Consider the following 25,214-nt stretch of genomic DNA (forward strand, 5'->3'; position numbering starts at 1 on the left):
AGAAAGAAGGACAGTCCCTTTGAAGGTGGCCCCGTTTCTTGCACTCTCTCCATGTATCCACTACTGGCTGTTGTTGGGCAAGACCTAGGGGTGCACTGCATGTGCCCTGGCTGTGACAGAAGGTGTTCTCCTAACAGGGCAATGTCAAGCCTCCGGAGCCATTTTGCTCTATTTGAACCTTCATGCTTGTGCTCCAACCTTCTCTACTGACCCCCTGCTCTGTGTCCCCTGCACTGTCAGACAGACCCATCTCCACCGCATGCCCAGAGCTGCCTCTCTGCTCCTCAAGGACACCCCAGCCTGTGTCTTCATTCCCAAACCCCATGAGGTGCCTTGGGCTTATCAGGAAGACCCAAACCTTTCCTGTGCACTCACAACAGCTTCCACTGCTTCTGCTCTCCAGAGACCCCTAATCTGCTGAGTCCCAGCCCCCTCCTTCACCCACTGAGCACAGCCTCTCTGGGGGGTGTTGTGCTTGCCCATCTGTCTTGCCCAACATCTGCCCTGCACCCTACCCACAACAGGACGTGTCTGTCCCAAAACAGGAGCAATGTAAACACCTCACATTGCTGTATGCTCCTACACCATTTCACCTCACCTGGCTTATTGGTCCCCCACTCCCAGGACAGTCTATCAGCTCTGGGCTCTTTGTCCCAGTAAGTCACATCTGCTCTGAGTCCCCTTTCCCTCCACGTGCCCTTCCTTCAGGACTCCCACTCTTCTCCTCCAGACACCCACTGCACTTTTCCCCTCTCCCCAGAGGAAACATCTGCCCAGCCTCATCCAGCTACAATTTACCTTATTTTTGGCAAAACATTCTCTCCTGGACCGCGCCGTGGCGAATCCTGTGTCTCTGGAAAGCCCCGCAGCAAGAGGTGAGGGTGAGGCTCGGCACTGCCCTGCTCTGGGTGCAGCAGCTGGCTCCCAGCCAGAGTCCAAAGGCCCACTGTCCTCGAGCTGCCCAGCAAGCTCCCTGACCTGGAGCGCGTGACTACTTTTGCAGGGCCTGCCTCCTACATCTCTGCCTGTTGCAAATCGGCAAGAGGCAAATAGGACTGGAGAGGGTTTGAGAACGGTTTGCCATCCTCTACTTCCTGTCCTGGGCTCCCCCTTGCTTCGGGGACTCCCCTTCTGTGCCTCCCTCTGCACTTACCACAAAAGCAGGGAAGGGATTCATCTTAAGGGAACTTTCAACACTGTTTCAAGACAGAGGTGTCACTGCTGTGAGGAAGGACCATCCTCCAGCCACTGCCTCTCAGTGCACAGCATCAGAGCCCAGAACTGACCTAAGCCCCCACCCAAGGGTGGATGACGGAAACACCCAGGGATTCACAACAAGCACCTCCTGGCCCGGCCTGCCCTCCCCTCTCACCTGCCCCGGATGCCCTAAAGCACTGCCCTTGCTCCCCTCACTCCTGTTTTGCCATGATCAGCTTGCTCTCAAAACGCCTCTCACCCGCACTGATGGCAACAGCTCTGTGTCATGCCCTGCTGTGCACAGGGCCAGGCGGATGAGCACTGGCTGGGGTGCCTCAGCTGCTGACCATGAGCAGGGTCAAGCAAGGATATGAGCAGGGAACAGCCAGCAGTAACTCCGAAGGATGCAGACTGCGTTTCCAAGGACACATGGCTCTGCAGCCCACCATGCATCCCTTCCTGGGGGTCACAAGGACCAGTCCTCACGTGAGTCCAAGCCCCGATCATAAGTGCAGGCACTACTGACAACCCAGTTGTTCCTAGAAGAGCTCCTGAACTAACAAGAAGAACCAGAGCAGCAACATTTGGGAAGCTTTCAAATGAGCATTTTCAACACCCACCCACATACCCACCTACCCCTTAGCTATACCAGCAGCTAGTTTGGTGGTGAAGTGAGATTTGCAAAGAAACATGTTAAGGATGAGCAGGACAGAGTTGCTTCTTGGCTCAGAAGGCAGCCATGGTCAGTTCTTTAGCCTGCCTACATACCTGCCTGACAGGGCAATCAATGAAGCATCACACAGGAGTGATTTTAACTCAATACTACTGCCAGAGGCAAAGGACAAATCTGCGCTGCTAAGAGCTTCACTGGACAAATGGAAGGTGATTAACACGGTGACAGTCCCGACCAGACTGTCTCTGTCCTTTGCCAGCCAAAAGCAGCATTCACACCTGTGCTAGCACTAACCAGCTGTTGGGTTCTGGTCATTCTTCTAGGGTCACAGAGGGAAAAGAGTCCCAGGCCTGCAGATCTGCAGCCTGAGTTGCAGACATGACCCCATGACTCAAGAGAACCTATCTGCTGCAACAGGACTGGAAAATAACTCCAATATTTGCTCTCTGAGAAAGTTCTGAATCCCATACAATACGAGCTATGTGCTGAGATTATTTTCTTTCTCTGAACTTGACATCTTCGGTCAGTTCTGCACACAGCTGAACACCTGGTTCAGCAAAAGCTGCTTGGGCTGGCACACCCACCTCCGTCAGGCACGGCGCGATCAGACTCGTTTCCGTAAGCAGGCACAGCACACCCCTTTATCGCTTTGCATCACCAGGTTCAGCCAGCGCCAGACTCTCTGGCACTCATCACACTGTTCAATTACTTTGCAGGTTTAGTTCATCCAAAGAGTTCAGGATAATCAGCATCACAGTTTTGATTACAGGAAGAGATTCAAAGATCTGAAAGCCTTGCCCTGGTTTTACCTTCATGACTGTGTGCTTGGCAGCTCGCTCATTCCTCAGGAGAGCATTTCAAAAATCTGTTGGATCTCCTCTCTTTCCACCCAGCAGGGGTAGCAGCTTTCCTCTCCTCCCTTCTGGTACAGGTTACTCAGGATAAAATCACTCAATCAAAATGAAAACCAACCAGCTAGAACTGTTCTGCTAATGACATTTTTTCACCTTCCTCAAGACTCTCTCTTTCTTCCCTTACGAGTGGTTATATGACAGACCTCTGGAACATTAGACCAGCTGCAGTACAAGCCTGGGCTCTGCCATCTCCTTATTCAGCTATGAGCAGCTCTTGTCCAGTTAGGAAACACGAGCCTCTCCCTGCCTCCCAGGGAGGCAAGTAGCACCATTTCCTGCAACCGAGCCTCTGAAAAAACGCTGCATATCAGTGCTGTTTCCGATTAACACTGACACGGCAGCACCGGGCACGTTCTGATCTGTTCCTGCGCAGAGCTGGGAGTGCTGGAAAGGAGTCATCTGTTGTGCAGCAAGAGCAGCCTGACCTTAGGAGTTGGTCTCCTGCTCCAGCAACAAGCATGCTGCAGGACAAGCATGACATTTAGATTTTAAGGGTCTTTTGGAACTCAGATTGTGACAAACTCCCCCCCAAGCCCACAAAAAAAGAGCCAAGCCCAGAACTTGGCCCCACGCACCTTCAGAATATTAATGAGGACCTTGATTAGAGAAAAAGGGGGTTCTGCACTCACGATCTCCCCCAAGAGGAAGCGCTTCCTACCTGAGACACGACGGTAGTCAGACTGTGACAGATACCCTGAAGCGTGACAGCTCTTCGCTGTCCAAAGTCACTTAAGCAGAGTCTGAAGAAGCCGTCCTGCTTCTCCCTGCCCAGGACTGGAGCACGGGGTGGAGCCTCTGCTCCACCGCGCTGCAGCTGATCAACAAGGCAGTGTGCCGAGGGGGAACCCATCTCCCTATCAGAGCTGTTCAACCGGTACGGAAAGGCAGGAGCACAATACTTGCGATTTAGCAGAGCAACAGGGCTGCAAAGCAGCCACCGCTAGACACAGGACTCTCCCTGCTGTGCTGCAGCAGAGCTGGGCCCTAGCTCTTCTCAGCAGCTCTCTGTTTCTTGGACGCCCTGGGACCAGCCTGAAGGAAAGCTGAACTAGTTGAACAGATTACTGCAGTAAAGGGAATGACAAGACAAGCACTTCTGTCTCCATCGTAAGCAACAAACCTGTCCACAGCAGGCTTTTAGCACTCAGAAGTCCTCACCCAGCCAAGCAACACTGCCAGAGAAACGGGCAACGTTGTCTCTTCCTGACTCAGGAATCCCTCTTTCTGATTGAAGGGCAAATTTCACTTATGGCACTATGGAAGCATCCAACCCACATGCCGAGGCAGGGAAGGACTCCAGATTTGGGCAGTATTGCTGCTGTGTCTACGGTCCCAAGAACCAGAGATCAATACAGTTGGGCGAGCTGAGGACCTGCGGGGGGAGGCATTTCCAATAACTGAAGGAGGAATTTGTGCACAAAACCTAATATCACTGAATTCTGTGATCTCTCTGTACATAGTTAAACTATTAATCACATTCAAAATAAAAGGAGCTGGGCTGACTGGAGAGGTTACAAGCCCTGTCTGCAGAACTAGATAAAATGGTTTGGAGAAGAACCAGCATAGCCCCTGCCAAGTTTTGCTGTTCCTGCCCACATTCCAGCAACCTGGCCTGGCACAGAGGAATTAGAAGCGCAAAGAAAATTGAGGGCAGGAAAAGCAGTAAGCCATCTGCAGACTACTGCTAAACAACCTACTGGCAGTACAGGCCAAGTACCTGGCTTTACGCCCACATCAGGGTCTGACACTTTCCCAGGAGCAGTCTAGGCCTCAGGACACAGGTGGAGTCTAAGTAACTTCTACCTTCTAACTTTGCCATGAAAACCATTTATTTCGTCAGCGCTCCAGATCAGCTGCTATCAAACCTGTGGTATTGACAGAGCCCGGTATGGCTCACGCTGTTCTCACTTTTATCATCAACTGGGGCCCTTTTGCATTACGCACATGCAGGCCAGTCAGGCAGGGTGGGCTGGAAAGGTGAATGGCATCAGAAGGGGGAGATGAGCAAGCCCGCTGTGCCACCACTCCTTCTCTGGCTTGCTGCAGCTGCAGTTCAAGACGTTAGGACTGGTTCAGATAGCCAAGGATTTGCCAGGGGTTCCTCCCAAGGAGATTCTCCCTTAGTGCCTACTGGGTGTCTGTCTTCAGCAGTAGCCTTCCCAGGATGCCTCTCTCACACCTGCATGCCCACAGCCTTGCCGCCTTCCCCCAGACAACAGCCATCCCTCCTTCCAGTTCCTCGCTGCCTGGACACCAGCTATATTAGCGATACTTAACGATGCAAGGACTTTATATAGCCCGCCTCCATAGTTAACCTTCATAAGGTGGCCCTGAGATACAACATGGTTCTGCCAGCAGTGTCAAATGCTCACCTGAAGCATCCTGGCCTTTGCGCTGTGACTGCTAAGCAAGAGATGAGCATCAGAGGGAGACTAGCCCTTTCTGCAGAATTTCATACCATACAAACACAGGATAACAAAAGACCAGAATAAGCAAGCACTGGCATGAGATGACCTTGCACTCTGAGCTCCACGTTCATTCAGGATAGGGACAGGCTGGCCAGGGATTGGTAGGCATCCAAGATCAGGTAAGGCAGGCAATGGTTATGCAGCAGAGAGTACTGCAGGAAGGCAAAGCCAAGAACCCAAGGCCTGCTAGCACTCTAGCACACATACTGTCCAGCCAGGAGCTCCAGGTAGAGCCTAAAACAAATGCAGGAACAAGGGAAATCTTACCTCCTACACTGGGGATTCAGAAGAATCATGTTGGGTCACCATGCTCAACTGCAGCATTGCCCAGTCCTTGGCAGAAATTACTGTTTGTTTACTCTTACCAGAATACAAAGTATTCCCTGAAAATAGGGACAGCAAAGGAATGAAAAGGTGGCTCCTGTGGCCAAGCAGGAGCGTATGTGGGAGGCACCAGGAAGGCAGCACCTTGCATGGCAGAGATCTGCAACACAGGCTTTGGTGATGCCCAGAGCTGCAGCCTGTCATCATATCCCTAGAGAGCCTGCAGGTCAGCTTTGGGACAGCACCAAAAAGAAGGAGCGGTTCTTGTCTGAAAAGATCACTGAAGCAGAGACTCCTTGCAGAAACAGGATAGCTTCGTGCACTGACACTCTCTGAATAGCTGGCTTTTTCCTGCACATCCTCCTCCTTCTGCACAGCTAAAGGTACCGGACAGTTTCTGGCCTCTTCAGACCTCTCATTGCACATCAGTGTAATTGGGGGCCGGGGCTCTTCTCTTAGTTTGCCTGGTAGCTTTTGATTTTCAGGGTTTGAGAAAGCATGTTTAGAACTGATTTCTCTACTTCTCTCCCTGTGTCTCTTAAGCAATAGCCACTTCCCCAGGACACACCATCTAGTTCATCAAATCCAGGCCTAGCTCCATCTGGAGCAAGTCGGGGAACACACTCCTCTCCCGGGGAAGCAGGTCCTGCAGAGAGAGGAGCCAGCAGGCTGCAGGAGGGGAGAGACACTTCCCTTCCCTTGTACCCCACTGATGGGCTCACAACAGGGGAAGACACTCCTGGGTGAAAACTTCAATGAGAGGGAATTGCACCAAGGAACAAGCCGAGCTTTGCATTTCTGAGCTGGCGTGGGACTCAGGCATATTCCTCACGCCACACCAGTGCCCTTGCGCTGCTCCCCCAGGGTATTTAGTGGGGTCTCGCAAGGGGGGCTGGACAGTGCTGCTCCTGCATCACCACAGGCAGAGGGAGCAGAGGCTCCAGCCAGACGGCAGCCAGCTCCACTCCCACTTGACCAGCAGTTTTGTAAGTGAATGTGACGGAGAAGTGAAAGCGACGGAGAAGTGAAAGCCCTAAATGAGTGCCGTATCCAAGTTAGTCAGACAGTCTGGTCTCAGATACAATGTGCTTTCTCTCCGGATTCCTCGGCAGTTGGAGATCTGAGCTGAGAGGCACCAATGCAAAGAGGACAAGGCTTTTCCAAAAGGAACATTTCCATAGCAATGAATGATATCTTGCTAACATGTCTAGATACAGTTTCCCCTCAAGGCCATTCCAGGATGCTGAAAAGACCAAGTAGAGGAGAACATGGACTCCCTGACTTCCCAATGTTGAGAAAGGCTCAGTCTCTTTCTTCTGAGCAGTGAAAGGTCTGACAGAAAGTGAAGACAGCAGTGGACAGCCATCCTAAAGCAGCCTCTCAGCTGCGCTCTTAACCTGCCAGCAGCAGAGCCTCAGTGGTCCCTTGAGATAGTTCCTTCTAGGAATGCTTTCAAGTAGCTCCAATATAAACACTGCAGCTCGGCACTGGCTTTCCCAGCCCGCACCCAACTCCAGCAGTCCCAGCAAATCTGGCAGCTTTTAACAGACTCTAGTTAACTGGTCATGAACTCTCCATTGTTTGCTATTCCCTCCTAGAAGCCTGGAAAAAAGGCCCCACACCTCAGCTCTGCCCTTTCCAGCAGTCACTTTCCTGGTGTTTTAATAGAGACAAATAAACAGGGATGTTTGTATTTAAACGGCTCTGCTGCTGCTGCTGCCTCTTGTGTCCACGCTGGATGTGGTGATGGAGACGGCCCCAGCTCTCATAGGCAATCCGCCCAAATCTAGGTCTGCCCAGCCTTGAGAACAGCATCAAAGACTTCTGCTAACTTGCTGTATGTTTGCAGGTCCTGTCCCACAAGGCTGGTGGCATAAATGTAAAAGAAAACCAGTCTATACTAGAAATCCTGACAATGTTTCCTGTCTGACTATAAAGAACTTAATACTGGCATTACTTAAGCCTGAAGCTGAGAGGTAGGCCAGACTCGCACAAAAGTAGGCAGGTACCCTCATAGCCTTCAAGGGCTGCATTCACCTCTGTATCATGCAGACCCTCTAACTCTCCTCTCAGCACACCTTCCTGGCATGGGAAGACCAAGCCCTGCCTTTCTCCACTGCTGCAAAAGACCTTTTTCCCTCCTAGCCCAGGATGCTGAACTGTTCAGGCCTGAGCAATGAGGAAGGCGGGTTAGCAGGGGGCAGACAGCATAATGTTATCTGCTGTCCATGTAGAAGAGACCTGTGCCTCTCCTATTCTGGGGGAATGTGACATTCCTGGGGATGGTGGTTTTCTACCTGGAAGATTTTGAGATGCATTATTATTCCAAAGGGAATCTCAGAAATCCCTCTGAAACATGTCTTCTGGCACTCAGAGAACCACAAGAGCTAGAGGAAAATCTCTTGCCTATGAGGACAGTGAGTTTGTGAAAGCCAGAGACCACTCTGATCCCTGAATTGCGAAAAGCACAAATATAAACCCAGGGGTTCTCTGAGGGCTGGAGCCACAAAGATCCTGTCACACTGCCACGGCAGAGCTGATGGCAACACCACCAAGCAGGGACCCACACAGGCCATCAGCAGCAGAACAGGGAACCCGATCCTGCCAGGGACGTGTTAGTGCTAGGGGGCTCATGTAGAGTTAGCAGAAAAGGCCCCAGTGGCCTGACTGGGCTGCTCTGAAGGGAGGATACGCTTCGAGGCTTCACTCTTCTAATCCTGGCGGGACCTTCCTCCTCAGAAAGCTGCTCTTCTCAGGCCTTCTCGCCTGCTGTGCCAAACTCCAAGCTTTGGCAAATGCCCAGCCCAGCTAAATGGCCGCAGTGGCAAGGGCTGCAGGAGAGGGGGCTCACAAGAGACTTCCAAGGTGAGACAGGCTGCTTTCAGCCCCAGGCGTGTCTCATGCTCCCCAAAGGAACACAGCCATTGTTTCCAGAGCTTGGATGAAGGAGACAGCTATATAAAAGTGGAGCGGAAAGGGAGGCAACAATTCAGTCACCTTCCTGCTGCTCTCAAACTGGGTTCCCCAGCTCCCTCCCGGTATCAGAAGGGATCTCCCTCCTAATTCAGTTTCTCAGGAGCAGCTGTTTCTACTGCAGCACCCTTTTTTCTGGCATAAAGAAGAATCATTTTCCCACACTGACAGCAGCATGTGAAGGGATAATTTGGCCCCAATTTCACATAGAGAGTCTGTCTACCTCTCTCCCGGGACTCAGAGTATTTGGAAGAGGTCTGGAGCAGCCATAAGGCAAGTGTTACCCTGAATGTAGCCAGGAAGACCTGTGGGTTGACGGGGGCACCAGAGCATCAGCCTCCTTCTTCACCAGAAGGGCTGCTGGCTGCAGCTGGGGTGCCTGCTTTGGAGAGGAAGGAATTGGGCCAATGCTTGGCTGCGCAGCCCTGGGAAGAACAGCCAAAGACCTACAAGGGAGCTGGAGTGCATGAATAAGCAGAACAACTTCCCCAGGAGGCTCTGGGAAACACAGCAGCATCTCCCCCTGAGCAAACATTTCCTGCCTGGGGGTCAGCCTCCCAAACACTGCGCAGCGAAGGACCGGTCTCTAGAGAAGGCCACTCTGAGCTCATTTGCAATAGAGAGCAGAAAAAGCAACAGAGAGCAGCGAGGCCGGCAAGGGAGAGGTCCTGATCAGCACGTAGGCTGAGAGAACAGAGAGGGAGGACTGATTTTGCAGCATAAAGCTGACCAGAGAGCGTCTTCACTCTGGTCAAGGTTGTCAAGAGCACAGTTCAGCCATGCTGCACAGGTTTTGTCAGCATGAAGACGCTGCAGTGAGTGCAGCAGGTTCGACAGTGCTGACAGAAGGCACAAGAAAGGAAGAGTGGGGGGGAAAAAAAGTTTGCTAAAAGAAAAAACAACCACAAAGTACTACTGAGAGAAGAACTAAATCCCTTCCCCCGGCTCTCTGTGGCACGTGCTTGCAGGAGGCCCCTCTTGGGGATCATGCTGGTTCTTCTGGCCTTCCATCTATCATGAGATGACAAACATGATGGGAAGAAAAACAAATCTTTTGCATTGCTGTTAGAGACAAAAGCTAAATTGTCTTGAGTACAGGTACCTATAAAGATGTCAAATGCTACTAAGAGCCCTCAACATATTTGCCTTCTGTTTACACAGCTGCATCCCTGCCTAGGGAAGAAAGAGGACATGCTTATGTTTGTCTTTGGAGAAAAACGCAGACAACAGCTGGCAAGTTTGGTGTGCTTTTGCTGTTATTTGACCATACACCCTAGTAAGGACCTTAGACCCTACCTGGGGAGCAAGTGCTTTGGGCACAGCTCTTCACTCAGTATTTTATGAGCTAGCAAAAGGCAAGAAACCTCTCCTAGAATGTCACACTTGGATATGGAAACTCTTCTCAATATCATAAGCAGAGCCTGCTATCCCCTGCTCATAAATGGCAGTGACTAAAAGTAATGGATGTGCAGTGAAACAACCCTGAACTTCCTGCTTGCAAGGAAACAGCTTCTGCAAGCAAGTGCTTCTGGAGATCTGGAACAGCAACACAAGTCCAGGCAGCCTGTGAGCTCTCAGGTGAGCTGCCACTTGCACCTTTCCCAGTGCTTGTCCCTCAGCAGAGTTTGTTTCAAGCTGAAAGTGCCCCTAAGTTGCTGCCACAGCTTCAGATCAGTATGGGAGTGAGAGGAGGATTCCTTCCAATTTCCCTTGCTCACGGCAGGACTGACAGAGATGGCCAAGATGCTTTGTCCAGGGCCAGTCTGCCTGATAAAGAAAGGTAAAGCAAGCCCCTGCCCCCCTTTGTATCATTCCCCTTCCTCCTACACAACAGGGCCCAATCCTCCCTGCAGAGACAGCCGGTTCGTTGGCTGGACATGTCAGAGCCGGCAGGAATTATCCCTCTGCAGGGGCGAGGGCTCAGGGACACAGGCACGGCCACTTCCTGGAGGTCAGGTTCCCTTTCTGAGCGCCTGAGTCATAAATATTTCGGATCCCACAAAGCTCAGGATATTTTATGCCCTGTTCAAGGCTCTTACACTCCTTTGGAAATGTGCAGTTTATCAATGCCCGCACTCAGCTGCCCCAGAGACTCTGTTAATAGTGTTGCAGCTAGATAACAAGGAAAAGACGGTCAGCCACATTGCTCCAGCTCTTCAGCCTGCCAGGCATTTTCCAGAGGCCATTAGGGAGCTCAAGGCAAATCCAATGTCCTGTGGAGGGCCTCATTTGTGGTCACTGGTTGGGACTGGAGGGAACTGGGCACTTGGAGTTATCAGGGTTCAGCTTAGGACTTTTTCTCCTAGCAGGGCAGAAATCACTCTCAGGATGTGCCTGAAGCTCGGAGGGACTGCTGCCCTTCCGTGGAGCAGGATGCACTGGCAACACCATGGGCACTAGGAAAGCTCTGCGCTCTTTCTGGTTAACTTTATGTGCATCGCTAGCATCTCCCAGTCAAGCAGCTCTTGAATGAAGGGACAAGCGTCTTGCATGGGGCAGTGGACAAGTGGTAAACCTCACTTTACTGTTCTCTAAAGCAGATTTTTTCCAGAATCACCATCCTGCAACGTTTTTACCAATTTGACTTTTTGTGTTTTCATCTCTACCTCCCAGCACTGGCAGAGAGCATCGTGCCCACAGAGAGACAACCTCGATCCAAAACACAAGTTGTTAAAGAAGCCTGGCTTGCCGCATAACCCCTGTTCAAACACTGCAAGAGGAAAACGGGGACAATGAGCACTGACATGGGTGTCAGGAGAGCTGGCTTTGCTCCAAGCTCTGCTCTAGCCCTCGGGTGAATCATGTCTCCTTAGCGTGACTCAATTTTACTTCGCTGTGAAGCCGCCCGAGCCATTCGCGCTGCATTCGCCACCAGGCTGACGAGGCGCTTTGCGGAGGAGTAATGCAGAGCCAGGCACAGCCAGCTCTCGCAGGATGGCGCCCAGACAAGGCGCTGACGAGGCAGCGCGGCAACGGGCAGCGAGGGCCCCAGGCGGAGGGAGCAGGAGACGCACGCGTGCTGTCAGTTGCAGAGGTCAGGGAGGGGATGCCTTTGTGGAGTTATTTTGACTTAAATCTGGCAAAATTTCAATATGAGAAAAGCTCAATTGTTGTCAGACTGGTCTGAGCGTAAGAAAACCTCTTGGCCAAACAAAATAGCATCCAGTTATTGTTCTTTCACTGAACTGTTGATGTGAGCAAGTAACTGTGCCTAGGAGCTCTGTCCCCTCCAGTCCCACATCCCACCCGGGCTGGAGCAACAGGCGCAGGCAGGCTAGCAGCCCAGCGAGCAGGGAGGGAACGAGCCAGAGCAGTCGGGCCACCCATTAAAGACAAACCACGAAGGCCAAGGCCCTCCCTACCTCCCAGTGTCCGGCCTCTTCTCCGCAGCGCAGTCCCCTTTGCCCTTCTCCATCTCCTGCAGCAGGGCCATCTGGACGGGGGTGTTCCTGCCGTCGCTGCTGGTGCTGCCCCTGTGCTGCCGGCCCCGGCAGTCGGACTGGGAGCTGCGTTTCATGGCCTGGAGCTGTGCCAAGGGCACGATGTCGCAGCCCTGGGGCCGGTGCCACACCGTCTGCCGCGTGATGGCATTGTAGTAGTAGAAGCGGTTGTTGTTTTGGTCGAAGAGCTCCCACCACTGCTTCTGATCTGACTGGCGAACCTTCAGGTTGGGAGGGGGGTCCCAGCCGCACTCGCCTGTTGTCAGGTTGACATACATCCGCTCCTGCGAGCGGGGCTCGATGATCTCCACCCAGTCCGAGCTGCAGTGCGAACGAAAGCCATGTTAGTCTGGGCCAAAGGCTTGAGGCAACCTCCGTTTCTAGGAGTCCTGCAGCAGCTGCCTGCCTCTGGGTGAGAGGAACAGGCAGCCGAGCTGCAGATCAAAGCATTACCCTGGGTTATTCAGGCATCTAACGAGCTCTGGGGAAGACGAAGGGAAGGTTTCGAGTTTGGGCTGAACCAAATCAGCAGCTCCCTGGCACAGCAAAGGGGAGGTCCCCCTCTCCACCCCAGCCCCGGCGCTCCCCCAACCACAGGCCATGCTGCTCGCTAGCCCGGCCCAGGCGGCACGGGGGCATATTTGCTGATGTGTTGACAAATTAAACGCATCACTGGTGCGATCGGAGGAGCGCCGAGGCCTGGCCAGGCACACTGTTCAGGGAGAGGCAGAGCAGGATCTGCTCCTTTTGGGAGCAGCACTCTTAATTCAGCACAAGCCACCCCGGAAAACCAAACCTCTAGCTCCAGACAACTGGCCTGGCAGCTTCCTCGTATAAATAGATCTGTCAGCGGAGCCATGCGGGCGATTGCTCCCTGACACATTTTGGCGTCCTCCTGAACCAGGAATCCTCTCCTCACCTGCACCAAGGCCGATGCGAAAGCTGTGCCCAGGAGGGCAGCGCTCGGCTAAGCCGCCGCCAGCTCAGCAACCCCACACGTCCAGCTCTCCCCAGCCCTCCTTGCAGAGCTCCCAGAAACGTGGAGGTTGCAGGGACTCCTGGGTCCTCTGCTCCATCCCCCTGCTCACACCTGCTTGCAAGCCACCTCCCAAAAAATAAGTGTGGGGAAACAAAAGCGAGTGTTTCAAAGGGTCGGGCCCCAAATCCCTTCCCCGCTCAAATGCCCTGGGGTCACTCGATTCCCTGCTCGCTCAGGCATTGGCTCTCCAGCCCCAGCCAGGGCACTGCCTGCGTGTGCAGCACAAGGCAGGGAATCGACCCGTTCCCTTCAGGCCTCTCCGTGGCTGAAGAGCTCACCAAAACAACGGCAACATGAGCAGCGTGAGCACTGGCTCGGCCTGCACTTCTGTGCAGCTGAAAGGATTATGAAGAGCAGGAGACCGTCCCCTAGAGCCTGGCCAGCTCTTCTGTAGTTCGAGGCCCTGCTGAAGTGAAAGATGAAGTCTGCACAAGCCCAGGTCCCAAGAGCCCAGCAGCAGGGAAGGTACAAACTCAGGAATCAAAAGGGCCTGTGCAGAGCTCTGGCTCTGGAGGGAGCGACCAGACAAATCTCTCTCCATCTCAAGCTCTTCACTTCCCCTCTTGGCAGCCATGCTGTCCTGAGGAGAGAAAGATGCATTTTGGAAATGCAAGTTGGGGGCGAAGGGGAAAGAAAACAGGAAAAGACCCTGGTTGAAACACGCACTGGGCTGGTAGGTTGCTGCTGACTGTATCCTCAGGGCCAGGATGGAGGAGACAAAGTCCTTGGTGATCCTTTGGGCATAACATGAAGCTGAAGGACAGGCACGACCTCCCACCGAGCTGTAAGCTCACTGCTGCGCCAAGGAGCACACCTCTATCCCCCTGCTCCCTCCCGCTCCCTTGCCAGCGCTAGCGTCCGCCCAGCCGCGTGGCCAGGCTGGTCAGCAAGATCACCCAGCTGAAAGCGAAACCGATCCACTTTGGGGCACATCAGCGCGCTGGTTTTGTGGCAGCAGCTGCGTTGGGCTGTGGACTTCTGATCCATGGAGTTCCTAAGTCAGCCTTTTTAACGCTGAAAATGGTGCCTTTAGGTACTCCAGGGACAAGTAAGAGAGGACAACAAGTAGCGAAGTGAAAACCCCATGAATTCCCCATTTTCAGTGCAACACAGACGTTATTTATCTATCTCAAATACACCGCAGGCTTTTATGCTAATCCATCTGCTCAGTCCTACAAGGACCAAAAAGTTTCTCCCTTTGCTCCCCACACACCGTCTTTTCTTTCAGCTTGCCGGAGCCCAAACCATTTCCGCTGGTCCCGGTAAACAGAGGAAGGCAGCCGCCGGGACAGGGGTGCAATCCCTCAGCAAGGTCTCCTTCCGTGCAGAAGAGGGAGGAAGATCTCTGCCTGCCACCCGCCAGCTGCCCCAGCCAGGGCATCTGAGCATGTAGCTTAAACCAGAGATAAACGCGAGGCGCGAGCCCCACTCCTCCGCTCCCGCACTCCTCTCTGCACAACCTGCAGCCCTGGCCCTCTGCCCTCCTCCTCCGCCCTGGGCGGCAGGAAGGAGGCCCCTGCTCAACACAAGTTATTTGTGTTATTAATAAAAGCCATCTGAAGAGGAGGGGACATGTCCGGGGCCCACCCGTGAAACGCTCTGCTGCCCGGCGCCTCAAGGACGTGCGGAGGCACAGCTGCTGGCTGCTCCCTCCCGCGACGCAGCAGAAGTCGAGGGCACGGCGACAGAAGCCGCTTCCGGAGGAGAGGCAGGATAACGGAGATCCTGTCGCGCCCTTCCCCGCTCGCGCTCACGCTCGGCTGCTCCCGCCGCGCTGCTCCCAGGCGCCGTGCTGCTCCGCGCCGAGCATGTCGCCACCGCACGGGCGGCACCACCGGAGAGCGGGCAGCTGGGAGCGCGGTGCGGCCGCTCCCCCACGGAAGAGCCACGTACGACCGAGTCGAGAGCCTCCTGCCTCTTTGGCTGCTCTGAAAGGGCAGCTTTGGCACTCGGTGCTCAGCCCTGCCCGGCACGGAAACACTTTCTGGCCCGCCATCGTGGCGGCCCTCAGCTCCTCACGCTGCTTTCTAGAGACGGTCAGCGTGTCCGCTCCCACTTGCCAAGGCCGGGAGGGGGCTTAAGTGCATATAACATTTCCCTGCTAAGAGAAGTGCTGGTATATATTCAATGATGAATGTCTGGCATGGACCCCTATAAAACATCCTAGAAGGTGCAAAATGGATACCAGGTCAGCTTAACCCCAAATAAATCTGCACTGCCTCTGAAAGGTAAGGTGCAATTTGCCCTGCCACCGCAACTGCCTCTACTGCACTGCGTCAGCATCCATGCCTCACAGAGGGCTGATCACAGTTGGCCTGGTCCGGGAGCTGAATGCTGAAATGGCTGAAAGCCATTTTTCAGCTGGGTAGGTTAGTTTTCAGCCAGATCCATTCCCGGACCACGCTCTCTGCACCCCCACAAAAGGCTAGCACCAGCACAACAGGCAGCTGGGAGCAAGCCAGCACTGCCTTTCAACAGCAGGGTGATTTCTGCCAGGTTCACATGACACTGCAACCACTGCCTGAGCTGCTAAGGGCTCTGCCAGGAGCAGACTTGTGAGCCGATCCGCCTCAGAAAATCATGTGTCCAGAAAACATTTGTTTCTTGTTAAAACTGGAGCAGTTCCCCAATTCGATGTAAGGTGCAATACAGACAGCTGCACCAGCACCGCGTACCACGGCTCAGGGATGGGAATCCCCATGCTAACCTGGTATTTCCAAACAATTGTAATATCAAACTACAGTCACAGGAGAAGGAACAAATCAGTAAGTCACTCCTGTTATTAAGGGCACTGTAAACTGCAAAGAGAAAGCACCCATAAACAGGGCATAAAGGAGGAACACGAGGGAAGCAGAAACAGAGCACAGCAGTGTTGGAAGGAGTGCGGGAGAAGAGCACATCCCAAGAGGCAGCAGCAGCAAAGCCCAGTTAGGATAAGGTACTGGAAAAGAGGGTCTGATGGATAGTTAGAGGAGCTTGAAGGGGGTACAAATGGAGCAGGGACCACCGAGAGCATCGGAAATTTTCACAAGAGCAAAGGCAGTCAACTGGAAAAGGGGAATCCACTCTGGGCAGTGCACCTGGCAACTTCTGGAGGGGAGAGGCTGCTTCCAGTACTGGAAGGAGATGAGATTTTAAATGTTATCAAAGGTGGAGAGCACGGCATACTTCCCTTGAGAGGGGAAGAAAGAGGAAGGGAGGAGAGCAGGTGCTGAAAGGGCTAGAAGAGGAAAGCAAGCAAGATGTGGCATACCACGCACCGAGAGCAATACAAAGAAATGTATGCTTGTATGCAGTTTGGGAAAGAAAAGGGAGGAAGCCGCGTAGTACTCACTTGGCAGAAAAAGCCTGCCAAGTACCCAGTTGAGTGATCAGACGTTTTAACATTCAAGAGCATAATGCTTTTGATCTGTTTTGCCAGCAACTGGGTTAGCAAAACTCGGCTCTGAAACACCAACCAGCTCTACCAGCACTGTTATTCCTCGGGAGAGAGGAGAGGTCAGCTATTTTCTGTTAAGTGCGAGCTATTGAAATAACGAACTCTTCTCATGGCACTTGGCCACGACCAAGTGTGTGTTACTAACTATAGTCTTCTGTTTTAACAAGCTTACATTTATCTTTGCGTGCAAAGACACATAAGTGGGTGACTTGGGTTTGTGACCTCTTTGCTCCCCTTCAAATCAAGAACCTAAGGATTACTGAGATGCAGTTTAACAAAGGAAAAATCTGCACAGAACACATTGAAACACCAAGGAATTTGGTACAATCACATTCACATGTAAAGAAAGAAAAGGAAAAGCAAGGAGCACATTCCTGGAGCAAGGCCAACACTGGGCTGCCACACAAGTTTAGAACGTAACATCAGGAACTCTGGAAAGACGTGATAAACTCAGGATTTGAGAGAGATAAGGCCATAACTTGGACATAAAAAAAATTAATTCAAACTCAGCTTAATGGAGAAAAAGACAATGTATCCCAGCAACAGTTTGAATAATATTTTTTCCTCACCCTCTCTGCTTCAAGCACTAGACAAAGTAGAAGCTATTGACTGTGCCTGATTCACGGCTCCCGCATTTCAATCCCCTCCCCAACAGGCAGTGTCCTGTTGTTGGCTTCTGTGTCTCACCTATAGGATCACTAAGATGTTCTCAGTCTGTAACTCCATTTTCTTAGGACTGGATGTCTCTGAAGACAGGGCTTTTCCTCAGGCCCACAGTTTGCAAACCTAGATCAAACCTCTGCCTTGGGGTCCTGCGGCTGCTTTTCCTCAGGCACACTTGCATCTTCAATGGCCCCATCCCAGACTGAGCGATAGGGACAATCAGACTGCCGTTATCTCATCTGAGCCGGAGAACTAATCAGAGCGTCTCACTCAGTCACCAGAGTCTGAGACTTACCGGAGAGGAGGAATTTCAACAAAATCCCCACTTGCTTCCAAAAACAAAAACACATTCCCAGTGTGCAACCTCCCTTATTGTCTGAGAGATCTCAGAAGTTTCCTTTGTATCCTAAGTAAATACACAAATACTTTCCAAGGCTTGCAGCTCTTGTAAATAGGCCACAGCTCCAGCTGCTCGCCCTGGAACAGCCTGAACCTGACCAAGTGCAAAGGCATCTGCCTCGGGCGTGCTGATGTTCTGCAGGGGTTGCTGGAGCTGCTTCACGCACGGAGGCCATAGGAAGACCTTGGTCCCTGACTGCTCTGCTCCTGCCTTGCTATTCACACAACAGCACTACTGGGAAGGCTCTAATACGGTGCTGGGTAGCTGCCAACCTTTCAAACGCCAGGTCCTGGCCACAGGAAACCAAAGGAGCAGTGGCCACATGGTGAGTGCTTTGGCCAAATGAATGCTCCTTTCCTGTTCATCCCTAGGTCTATGTCAGGACTTCTACAATGATGCAGAAGAGCATAAACTCCCCCTCTAAAAGGAGTTTTTGGAAGACGCTGTTAGGTTTAAAAAGCAAATGGACTTGCTGCAGAGATCCCCACGCAGCAGAAATACACTGTTCTTTGGGAACAGCCTTTCCCACCCATCCCAGAAGGGCTCAGCACACCTCCCAGACCTGGCTGCATCCTCTGGCCTGGCTCAGAGGTTCCTGCTAGGACAAATCAAACAAGGCTTTCCTCCCACCGTATGCAAAAAGTAGGAGGAAGCTGTTGCTTTGGCTTTTTTGGGGGTGGGTGGGGGGCAGGGGGAGGGAACAGTAGCATTTCCTGTGGGCAAACAGAACTGTACTTACCTGAAGGCTTAGCTGGTCCCTTACAGGCTGGCATTTTGTTTTTAAAAGGTATTTTATAAATGAAGCGGATAAAAACTAAGGCTGCAGCTCTCTGTCCTGCCAACCTCCATGACAGATTTAATTTATATTTGTAGACTTTGTTCCTTCAGAAAACAAAGACCTAAGGTTGGATCCCTCCTGGCTGCCACTCCTGCCAGGGCCCTGGTCAGCAAAGCCCAGGAATGAAAATATGAATTAAAAAAATAAAATTTTTAAAAGGATATTTCAGCCTGAAAGAGCACAGCACAACTCCTACACCACAGCCCACGTGGCCAGATACCACTATGGGACTGCAAGAGTATAACAGCTTGACAGCTGTGCGGGCAAAGACAATGCTATGAAATCACAAAGCTCTCAAAGGACTGGAACAGGCTTGTGTGGCCTGCAGCCTGGATGCTGTACATCTCATTCATCTGGGGAAGAAGCCCTCTGCTCCAGGGAAATAACCCAGTTTTGCCCAATGGCAAACTACCAAGGCAGCATGCATGAGCTATACATGTTCCAGTTGCGTTACACAGAGTAACTGCAGCACCTCTTGCCCTAAGTACGAGAATGCAGCGCCTACAGCTTTAGACCAACATGATGCTGCCACCCAGTCCTCTGCTTGAAGCCTTCTCTCAGCTTATTAGCCTCGTGCTGCTCAGCTTATATACGAGTACAAACTCAAGGAAGCATTTATCTGCTGATGATATCTTCTGGTGACAAACCCTCAAGGGAAGCAGTGGGAACTCCCTACTTTGGGACATTTTAAGCCAAACTATCAGGAAATCCCTTTGCAGTGCTGCAAGGAGTGGAGTCACAGTTCTTTCTTCCTCTCATGTCCTGATCTCCCATTTCACTTTGACATACTATAACTTCCAGCTATCTTTGCTCCAAGCCAGGATCCCACCTCTTACCCCAACTCCCCTTCTTTGGGATAAGCATTGGAGGGAGATGGCGCAGTACCACGTCCTTCTTTGCTGAACGTGACTCCGTATCAGCTGTGATTTTGAAGACTGATGTCCTCAAAGGGAGTCTGCAGCATGCTCAAACATGGTCACACAACAAAGATGGTCACACACACAAAACCAGGGAAATTAAGCTCTTCCTTCAGTAAACAGGCGTCCGAATGCAGTCAGATGTAAGGTACAAAAGAACGATGGCTGCGCTCAGAGGACAGCTGACTCCTTCCTGAAAAGCAGGTGGCTGTGAAGAACTCCAGGAGCCATGGGCCAACATGATCCTTAGGAGCATGAAGGGAAGCATCAATATTATCTCTGTACCTTGCACGGACAAGGTGTTGCTACCAGCTCTCCTTCAAGCTAAAACACAAACAGTGAAAACTAGCAGAAGGTTCACAAAAAACCTGAACTGTGATTCTGAAAAGTCACTGTTTCTTAGTATTTATTAATTGCGGCTCTTTGGGCCATAGGCAGCGCTGCCTCCAGCCATGAATGCAGATGCACTGCATGCGGATGCATTGTCGGGCAAAGCCAGGAACATGTTGACAGCCACTTTGCCATACCCTTGCACAAAGGAGAACTGCAGTTCTTTACCTCCAAGTCAGAGCTGCTGACATCTCAGCAAAGCCAGAGGAGGCGGTGGGGTCCCAGAGTAGGCAGATCCCATCAGAGGTCATGTAACTGAAGATGCGCCAATGCAGAGACCATTTAGGTGCCTAACAAGTGGTGTCCTCCCTGAAGATCAGGAATTAAGAGTCTGGCCATGAGAGAGACAGAGCATGAAATACAACTCTCAGAAACCTGTCACCTGGCCCAGCCATACACCACAGGGCAGCTTAAGGCTGCTGCACAGAGTGGTCTGCTTCCTATGATCAGCTGGGCTTCTCCCTAATACACATCTGCAAATGAAAGGATTTTAGACACCACCAATGCCCTTGGGTGTCTCCTGCTTTCTTCCAGTGACACATTTAAGTTGCAACTTTTGTTCTCTCACCATACGGCTAAAGAATTGGGAAGCTTTGTGACCTCCAGGGTTCCTCTGCGCTAACAAACGGCTGCCTGCGACAGGCACATACCCATCGATGCCCCAGCACAAACATCAGCGAGCCACTTCACAGGTCTCAGCAAGAGGCATATGACAGCGCGTGTGCCCTGCTGCCCCATGCCGAGACACCAGCCTGGAGAGAGCGGAGGCAGGAATGCTTTGTGCAGCCTCTGGGAGATGAGGCTGCCCGAGTTTCAATATGACAGGCACAGCTCCGACAGCAGGGACGGGGATCTGAAGTGATTTGTCCTAAAGAGACAGGGAATTCAGATCTCCTGCCCTCCATCCCAAGCACTCCGGTGGTTGCTAACGGAGCGTATGACAAGGGGCCCAGGAAAGGGAGCCGAAAGCAGCCTTACAGAGAGCAAAGCAGCATTCACAGCTCCGAGCGCTCCAAAGAAAAGCCCGAGAAGCAAACCAGTGAGAGCTAGGCAGGGAGTGGGAAGCAGGTACCACCTCCAGCTCCCCCAGCACCAGGCGGGCAAATGAAGCCAGGCCAACCACACTCACCCCTGAGAGTCCGAGCAAACCATCAGGCAGACTCCCCTTAGAAAAACCTTCTGAAGAGCTCAGTACAGCTGCCGACCGATAAAGCGCAACCCCTGGATGGCTCTAAAGTTGCCCAGACTTGCACATCAAAGCCAGGGCAAGGTTGTAAAACTAAACCGTATCCTGGAGCTGCAGAGGGCCCCCAAGAAGGTCGCTGAACACCAGCTCCGTGTGGCGAATCCTTCCAGCTGACTCCGTCAATTTATTCTTTACTCACCGTCTGCCTTCTCTCAGCCAAGCCCAGCAAAGCTGTAATTTAAATCTAAAAAAGAAAAAACTCTACACATACACACACACATATGTATATATAGACTTATTTTGAATACACACGCATCCTTCTAGCAAAAATTATAGAGGAACTAAAATAAATATAATGTCAGCCTGCTCCTAAAAGACTCTCCTGCTTCCGAAAATAAGCATTGTGCAAACAAATCAACCTCTGCTTAGCAGGAGACAGACCAGACTGTGAAAATATAGAACAAATGGCTGTAATTGCTCAAAGCCTTACCACATATGCTCAGCTTCAGCAGGCACTTTGAAAGCAAAATCCACCAAGCCAGAGCAGGTCTCACACCAGTAACACAGCCCAGCACCCAGATTTTGGTGGGCTGAAAGTAAGAGAGAGCATGTTCTGTCTGGGAAAGGTCCTATCACACAAAGCTTCTCATTACTTTGGAAATTTTAATTAAAAAAAAATAAAAATGGTATTTTCTAAGATGGCTGCTCAAAACCATTTACTCGAGCCCCTTCTGAGCCCTTGCATGGGCTCATGGAGAAGGGCTCTGCACCGCCCTGAGAACCTCAGGTTCACCCCAAGGAGGCCAGCTGAGAAACCCACCGGGGTCTTGCACTTGCTCAGCCCTGGCTGGTTCTTGTGCCTCCCCAGCCCCAGCTTGCACTGGCGTTCACAAGTTTCCCTCCAGCACTCGCATGGGCGCTGGAGACTCATGCCGCAGCGCTGCGCTCCGCTCACCGCACAGCCTGGCTCCAGCGCCCGTCCGCGGCCGGCAGTGAGCGCAGAACTGACGCCCCACTGCAGCGGGGCAGGTCAGAGCAGAGGTGCATTGTGGAGAGGTCCCGGAGGTTCAAAGCCAAAATCAGCAGCAGATTCCTCCAAGATCCAGGCTTGGAGAGAAAGAAATAAAAACGAGGCACCTTTGGGACACAGCCAGGATTTCCCAGGGTCTCTGCGAGAGGACCAGGGGGAGGGCAGAGGGGAATCCTCGCCGTGGGAGAGCAGACACCAAAGCCCAAACAGGGCCAAAGGCATAAGGTACTACAGACTGACACCAGCACCTAAATCACAAGGGGACACATCTCAGAGCACTTTATCTCACAGGTAAAATGGAGGGCAGCACAGAAACTCCCACCAGCACCAATCTTCCTGCTCCCAGTCCATGCACACGGTGCCATGCACCATCCACCAGAATTGCAGAGGCCAACAGGCAAGCCCAGGCCAGCACCGGACTCGTACTGATGCCTTCTCCCCACTTAACAGACCCTGAAATTGCCCCCAGGCAAACCCAGCGCTGCCAGGAGTTGCGCAGAGAAGACAGCATAGAGGGACACTCTTCCACTGAAAGACGCAAGGTCTTCAAGAAGTGTTGCTTATACCCATCCCATCCTCCATCCCTCCTCTGCAGAGTCAAGAATCTCTCTCTAAGAGCACCCTCTGCTCTTAGTAAGGGTCCCTAAGCTAGCCTGGGACACAGATCCAGCTGGAAAGCCCGTTCTGGGTAACTGTCCTTGATGACCCAGAAGCATTACGTGACTGGGGACCAAAATTGCTCATGGAGCTTGAGCCCCAGGCCACAGGATCAGTGAGCCAGGTCTTCTGGGGCACAGGATCCGCCCAGACAATGTCTGCCTCTCTAGCTATCACTACATCCTCTGGTTTTCTTCCCCCACAATGGCTGGAGTTTTCATTTTGGACTCTAGAGCATGGCTAAAAGGCCCAACCTTCAAACAGCCTCCCTAAAGCTCTGCTTTGCCCCAGACACAGCGGCACCTCCTAAGCTCAGCAAAAGCTACAGCAGAGTTGTTTTTCCTTTTAAGGGCTGAGCATTTGAGAATGAGTTTCAAAAATGTACTGGCAGTTTTCATCCCCTCTCCCTCCTTCCAAAATGTGCTGCATGGATCCACAGCTCGATCCAAATTCCATCTGCTGGAGGGGAGGCAGCTGCAGGGGACGCTCACTGCCAGCCAGGGTGGTCCCTGACCAGGGAAGCTCACAGACCCAGGCGTCCTGTACAGGAGCTGAAGCCTGGCACAGTTCAGTTCTCCTGTCCTCCTGGACTGTCTGCCCGCAGGCTACCCCACAGGCAACACCAAGCCCAGGATACATCTTCAGATCCGCTGCAGGTCCTGGGACTCCGGGAGCAAAACCAGCATCATGCTTCAAGAATGACTGCATACCCATCAAAACAAATATAGGAACCTACAGCCAGACTCTGTCCTTCCTAACAAACAGGATCTATGTGGAGAAAGCTCAAGTTTAACAACATCCTAGAGAGAAAATACTTCATAGCTGCTTAGCACAGTGTGTCAGAGGACAACCTGCAATTTCAGCAACAACTGACCTCCACAAAGCAAGTATCTTCTGCCAACTTTGGCTCAGAAGCATCCTGTCTTGTCTGCATGTGGCATACAGGAAGAGTCCTTTGCACCTCCTTGGTGCTAACTTCCACGCATGCACCCTAAACAGCTCGTGAAAGGAGGAAACAGCCTGATGCTTTCTGCCCCTCCTAAAGGCAATACTCTCATTCCCTCACTCCTAACAGGAAAAGCTTCAGGAAGGATTCGTACCAGCAGATACAACAGAAGCACGAATCAGTGAGCATAAGCGTGGCTGGTGCCAGCAGACCTACAGGCCTCTGGCTCGTTGCTCCTGTGCACAACTTCCCCAGAGGAAGCAGCAAGTACCCAGGAGAGGCACAGGCCTGCCCCAGCCAGGCACGCAGTAGCTACCGGCTGCTCCGCAAGGATGCACAGGCGATGGCCAACTGCCCTCCTGCAGCATCAGCCAGGTGGTTTCCAGCTCCAAGCGTGCAAATCCCCACAACCAGGTACCCAAGATCACACATCAAGTTTTCTCCTTATGTTTTCCTGGGTCACGCCAAGCTAAGAGAGATCTTTCCAGATGGACCAGAGTTGGGCTTTATCTACATTAAGGTAGCGAGTTCTAGCACTTAAGACTTTTACAGGATCTGCCTATGAATTTTAGCTTCCATAGCATCTAAGAGCCTCCCAGTCTGAATATATTTAACCCTACAACTAGAACTGGACTGCTCCTGTTTTGTCAAGGGGATTGACACATAGAAAAAGGAAGGGACAAAGCAGGAACCAGAACATAAGCCTCCTGCACTCCCAATTAACCCCTTCACCATTGGGCTACATTTAAACCACTGCTAACTACTAGAAGAATAAACACAGTTTGTTCCTGTTTCCATGGACCTCCAAGTCACAGACACCTCTCATTAGCAACCAGAATGAGCGTATAGCATACCTAAGCAGGGCTAAATTTCCTACCATAGACAAGGTTGCACACTCTAGGAAGGCTCAGCTTACCCGACTGTAATGTACAAGGGAAAAAGAGCACCGGGGCCAACGGAAGCACGCTAATACTGCTGCAGCTTTCAGGGAACAAGGCACAGGAGCTGCACCTGCCAGAAAGATGAAGGGCAAAACCCTAGAGCCCTGGAGAAGCAACAGATCCTAAGCGCCCTCCCTATGCCAAAACCAAGTAATGTCACATAAATAATGTCCCTGCTATTTCAAGGCCATGGCAGCACTCACCACCCTTGCTGACATGCTAGGAATGACCGACAAAGGTCTCGATTAATCTAGTTTGCCACCCAGCTGCTTCAGGACTGAGGTTCATTCTTTACGGCTCAGTATGTCAGCAGTGGCGATTTCAGGGATTCCTCTCAGCATTACCAGGAAGGCCTTAGGGTAGCCGAGCACGCAGCGGGCTAGCAGCTGCCGCCTCCGCCACAGGCGCAAACAGGAGAGCAGCCCAGGAATGGGCAGGCCCCACCATCAGAAGCTGGTCTGGAAAAGCTATCACCCAACACAAATCCAGCAACTGCTCTCACGATTCGGCATCAGGCCACATCACTCAAGCTGCAAGCTGCGCGAGGAAAAGGATTCGGCAGCCTTTACTGTGCAACTGAGTTTCATCATTTCTGTGCATGGAAAGATCACCCCTATGCTTAGTCTAACCAAGAAAGGTCTTATGCGGCCACACACACATTTCAGTGCTACATGCAGTGTTACGGGCATGTAGTTTCCCCATATAGAAGGGGAAAAACAAGAAGATTGTTTGCACTGTTTTCATGAAAGGAAACAGAAAGCCTGTAGCATCCATCAGGA

The 25,214-nt window shown here is 52.1% G+C and overlaps 1 protein-coding gene across 2 annotated transcripts in view; it reads right to left on the reverse strand.

Annotated features, from left to right (window-relative positions):
* Positions 1-25,214, reverse strand: part of LOC106499921 (rho GTPase-activating protein 39) — a 69,846-nt gene that overhangs the window by 24,802 nt on the left and 19,830 nt on the right. Inside the window, exon 2 of one of the 2 annotated variants that reach the window (XM_067307658.1) lies at positions 11,912-12,310. In XM_067307658.1, the coding sequence (XP_067163759.1) occupies positions 11,912-12,310 (399 nt within the window). Of the gene's footprint in view, positions 1-3,442; positions 3,470-11,911; positions 12,311-25,214 lie in introns of those variants that run through there. The other variant, XM_067307659.1, reaches the window with a different exon arrangement.

The sequence above is a fragment of the Apteryx mantelli genome, chromosome 18, assembly GCF_036417845.1.
Source record: "Apteryx mantelli isolate bAptMan1 chromosome 18, bAptMan1.hap1, whole genome shotgun sequence".
NCBI classification, from domain to species: Eukaryota; Metazoa; Chordata; class Aves; order Apterygiformes; family Apterygidae; genus Apteryx; species Apteryx mantelli.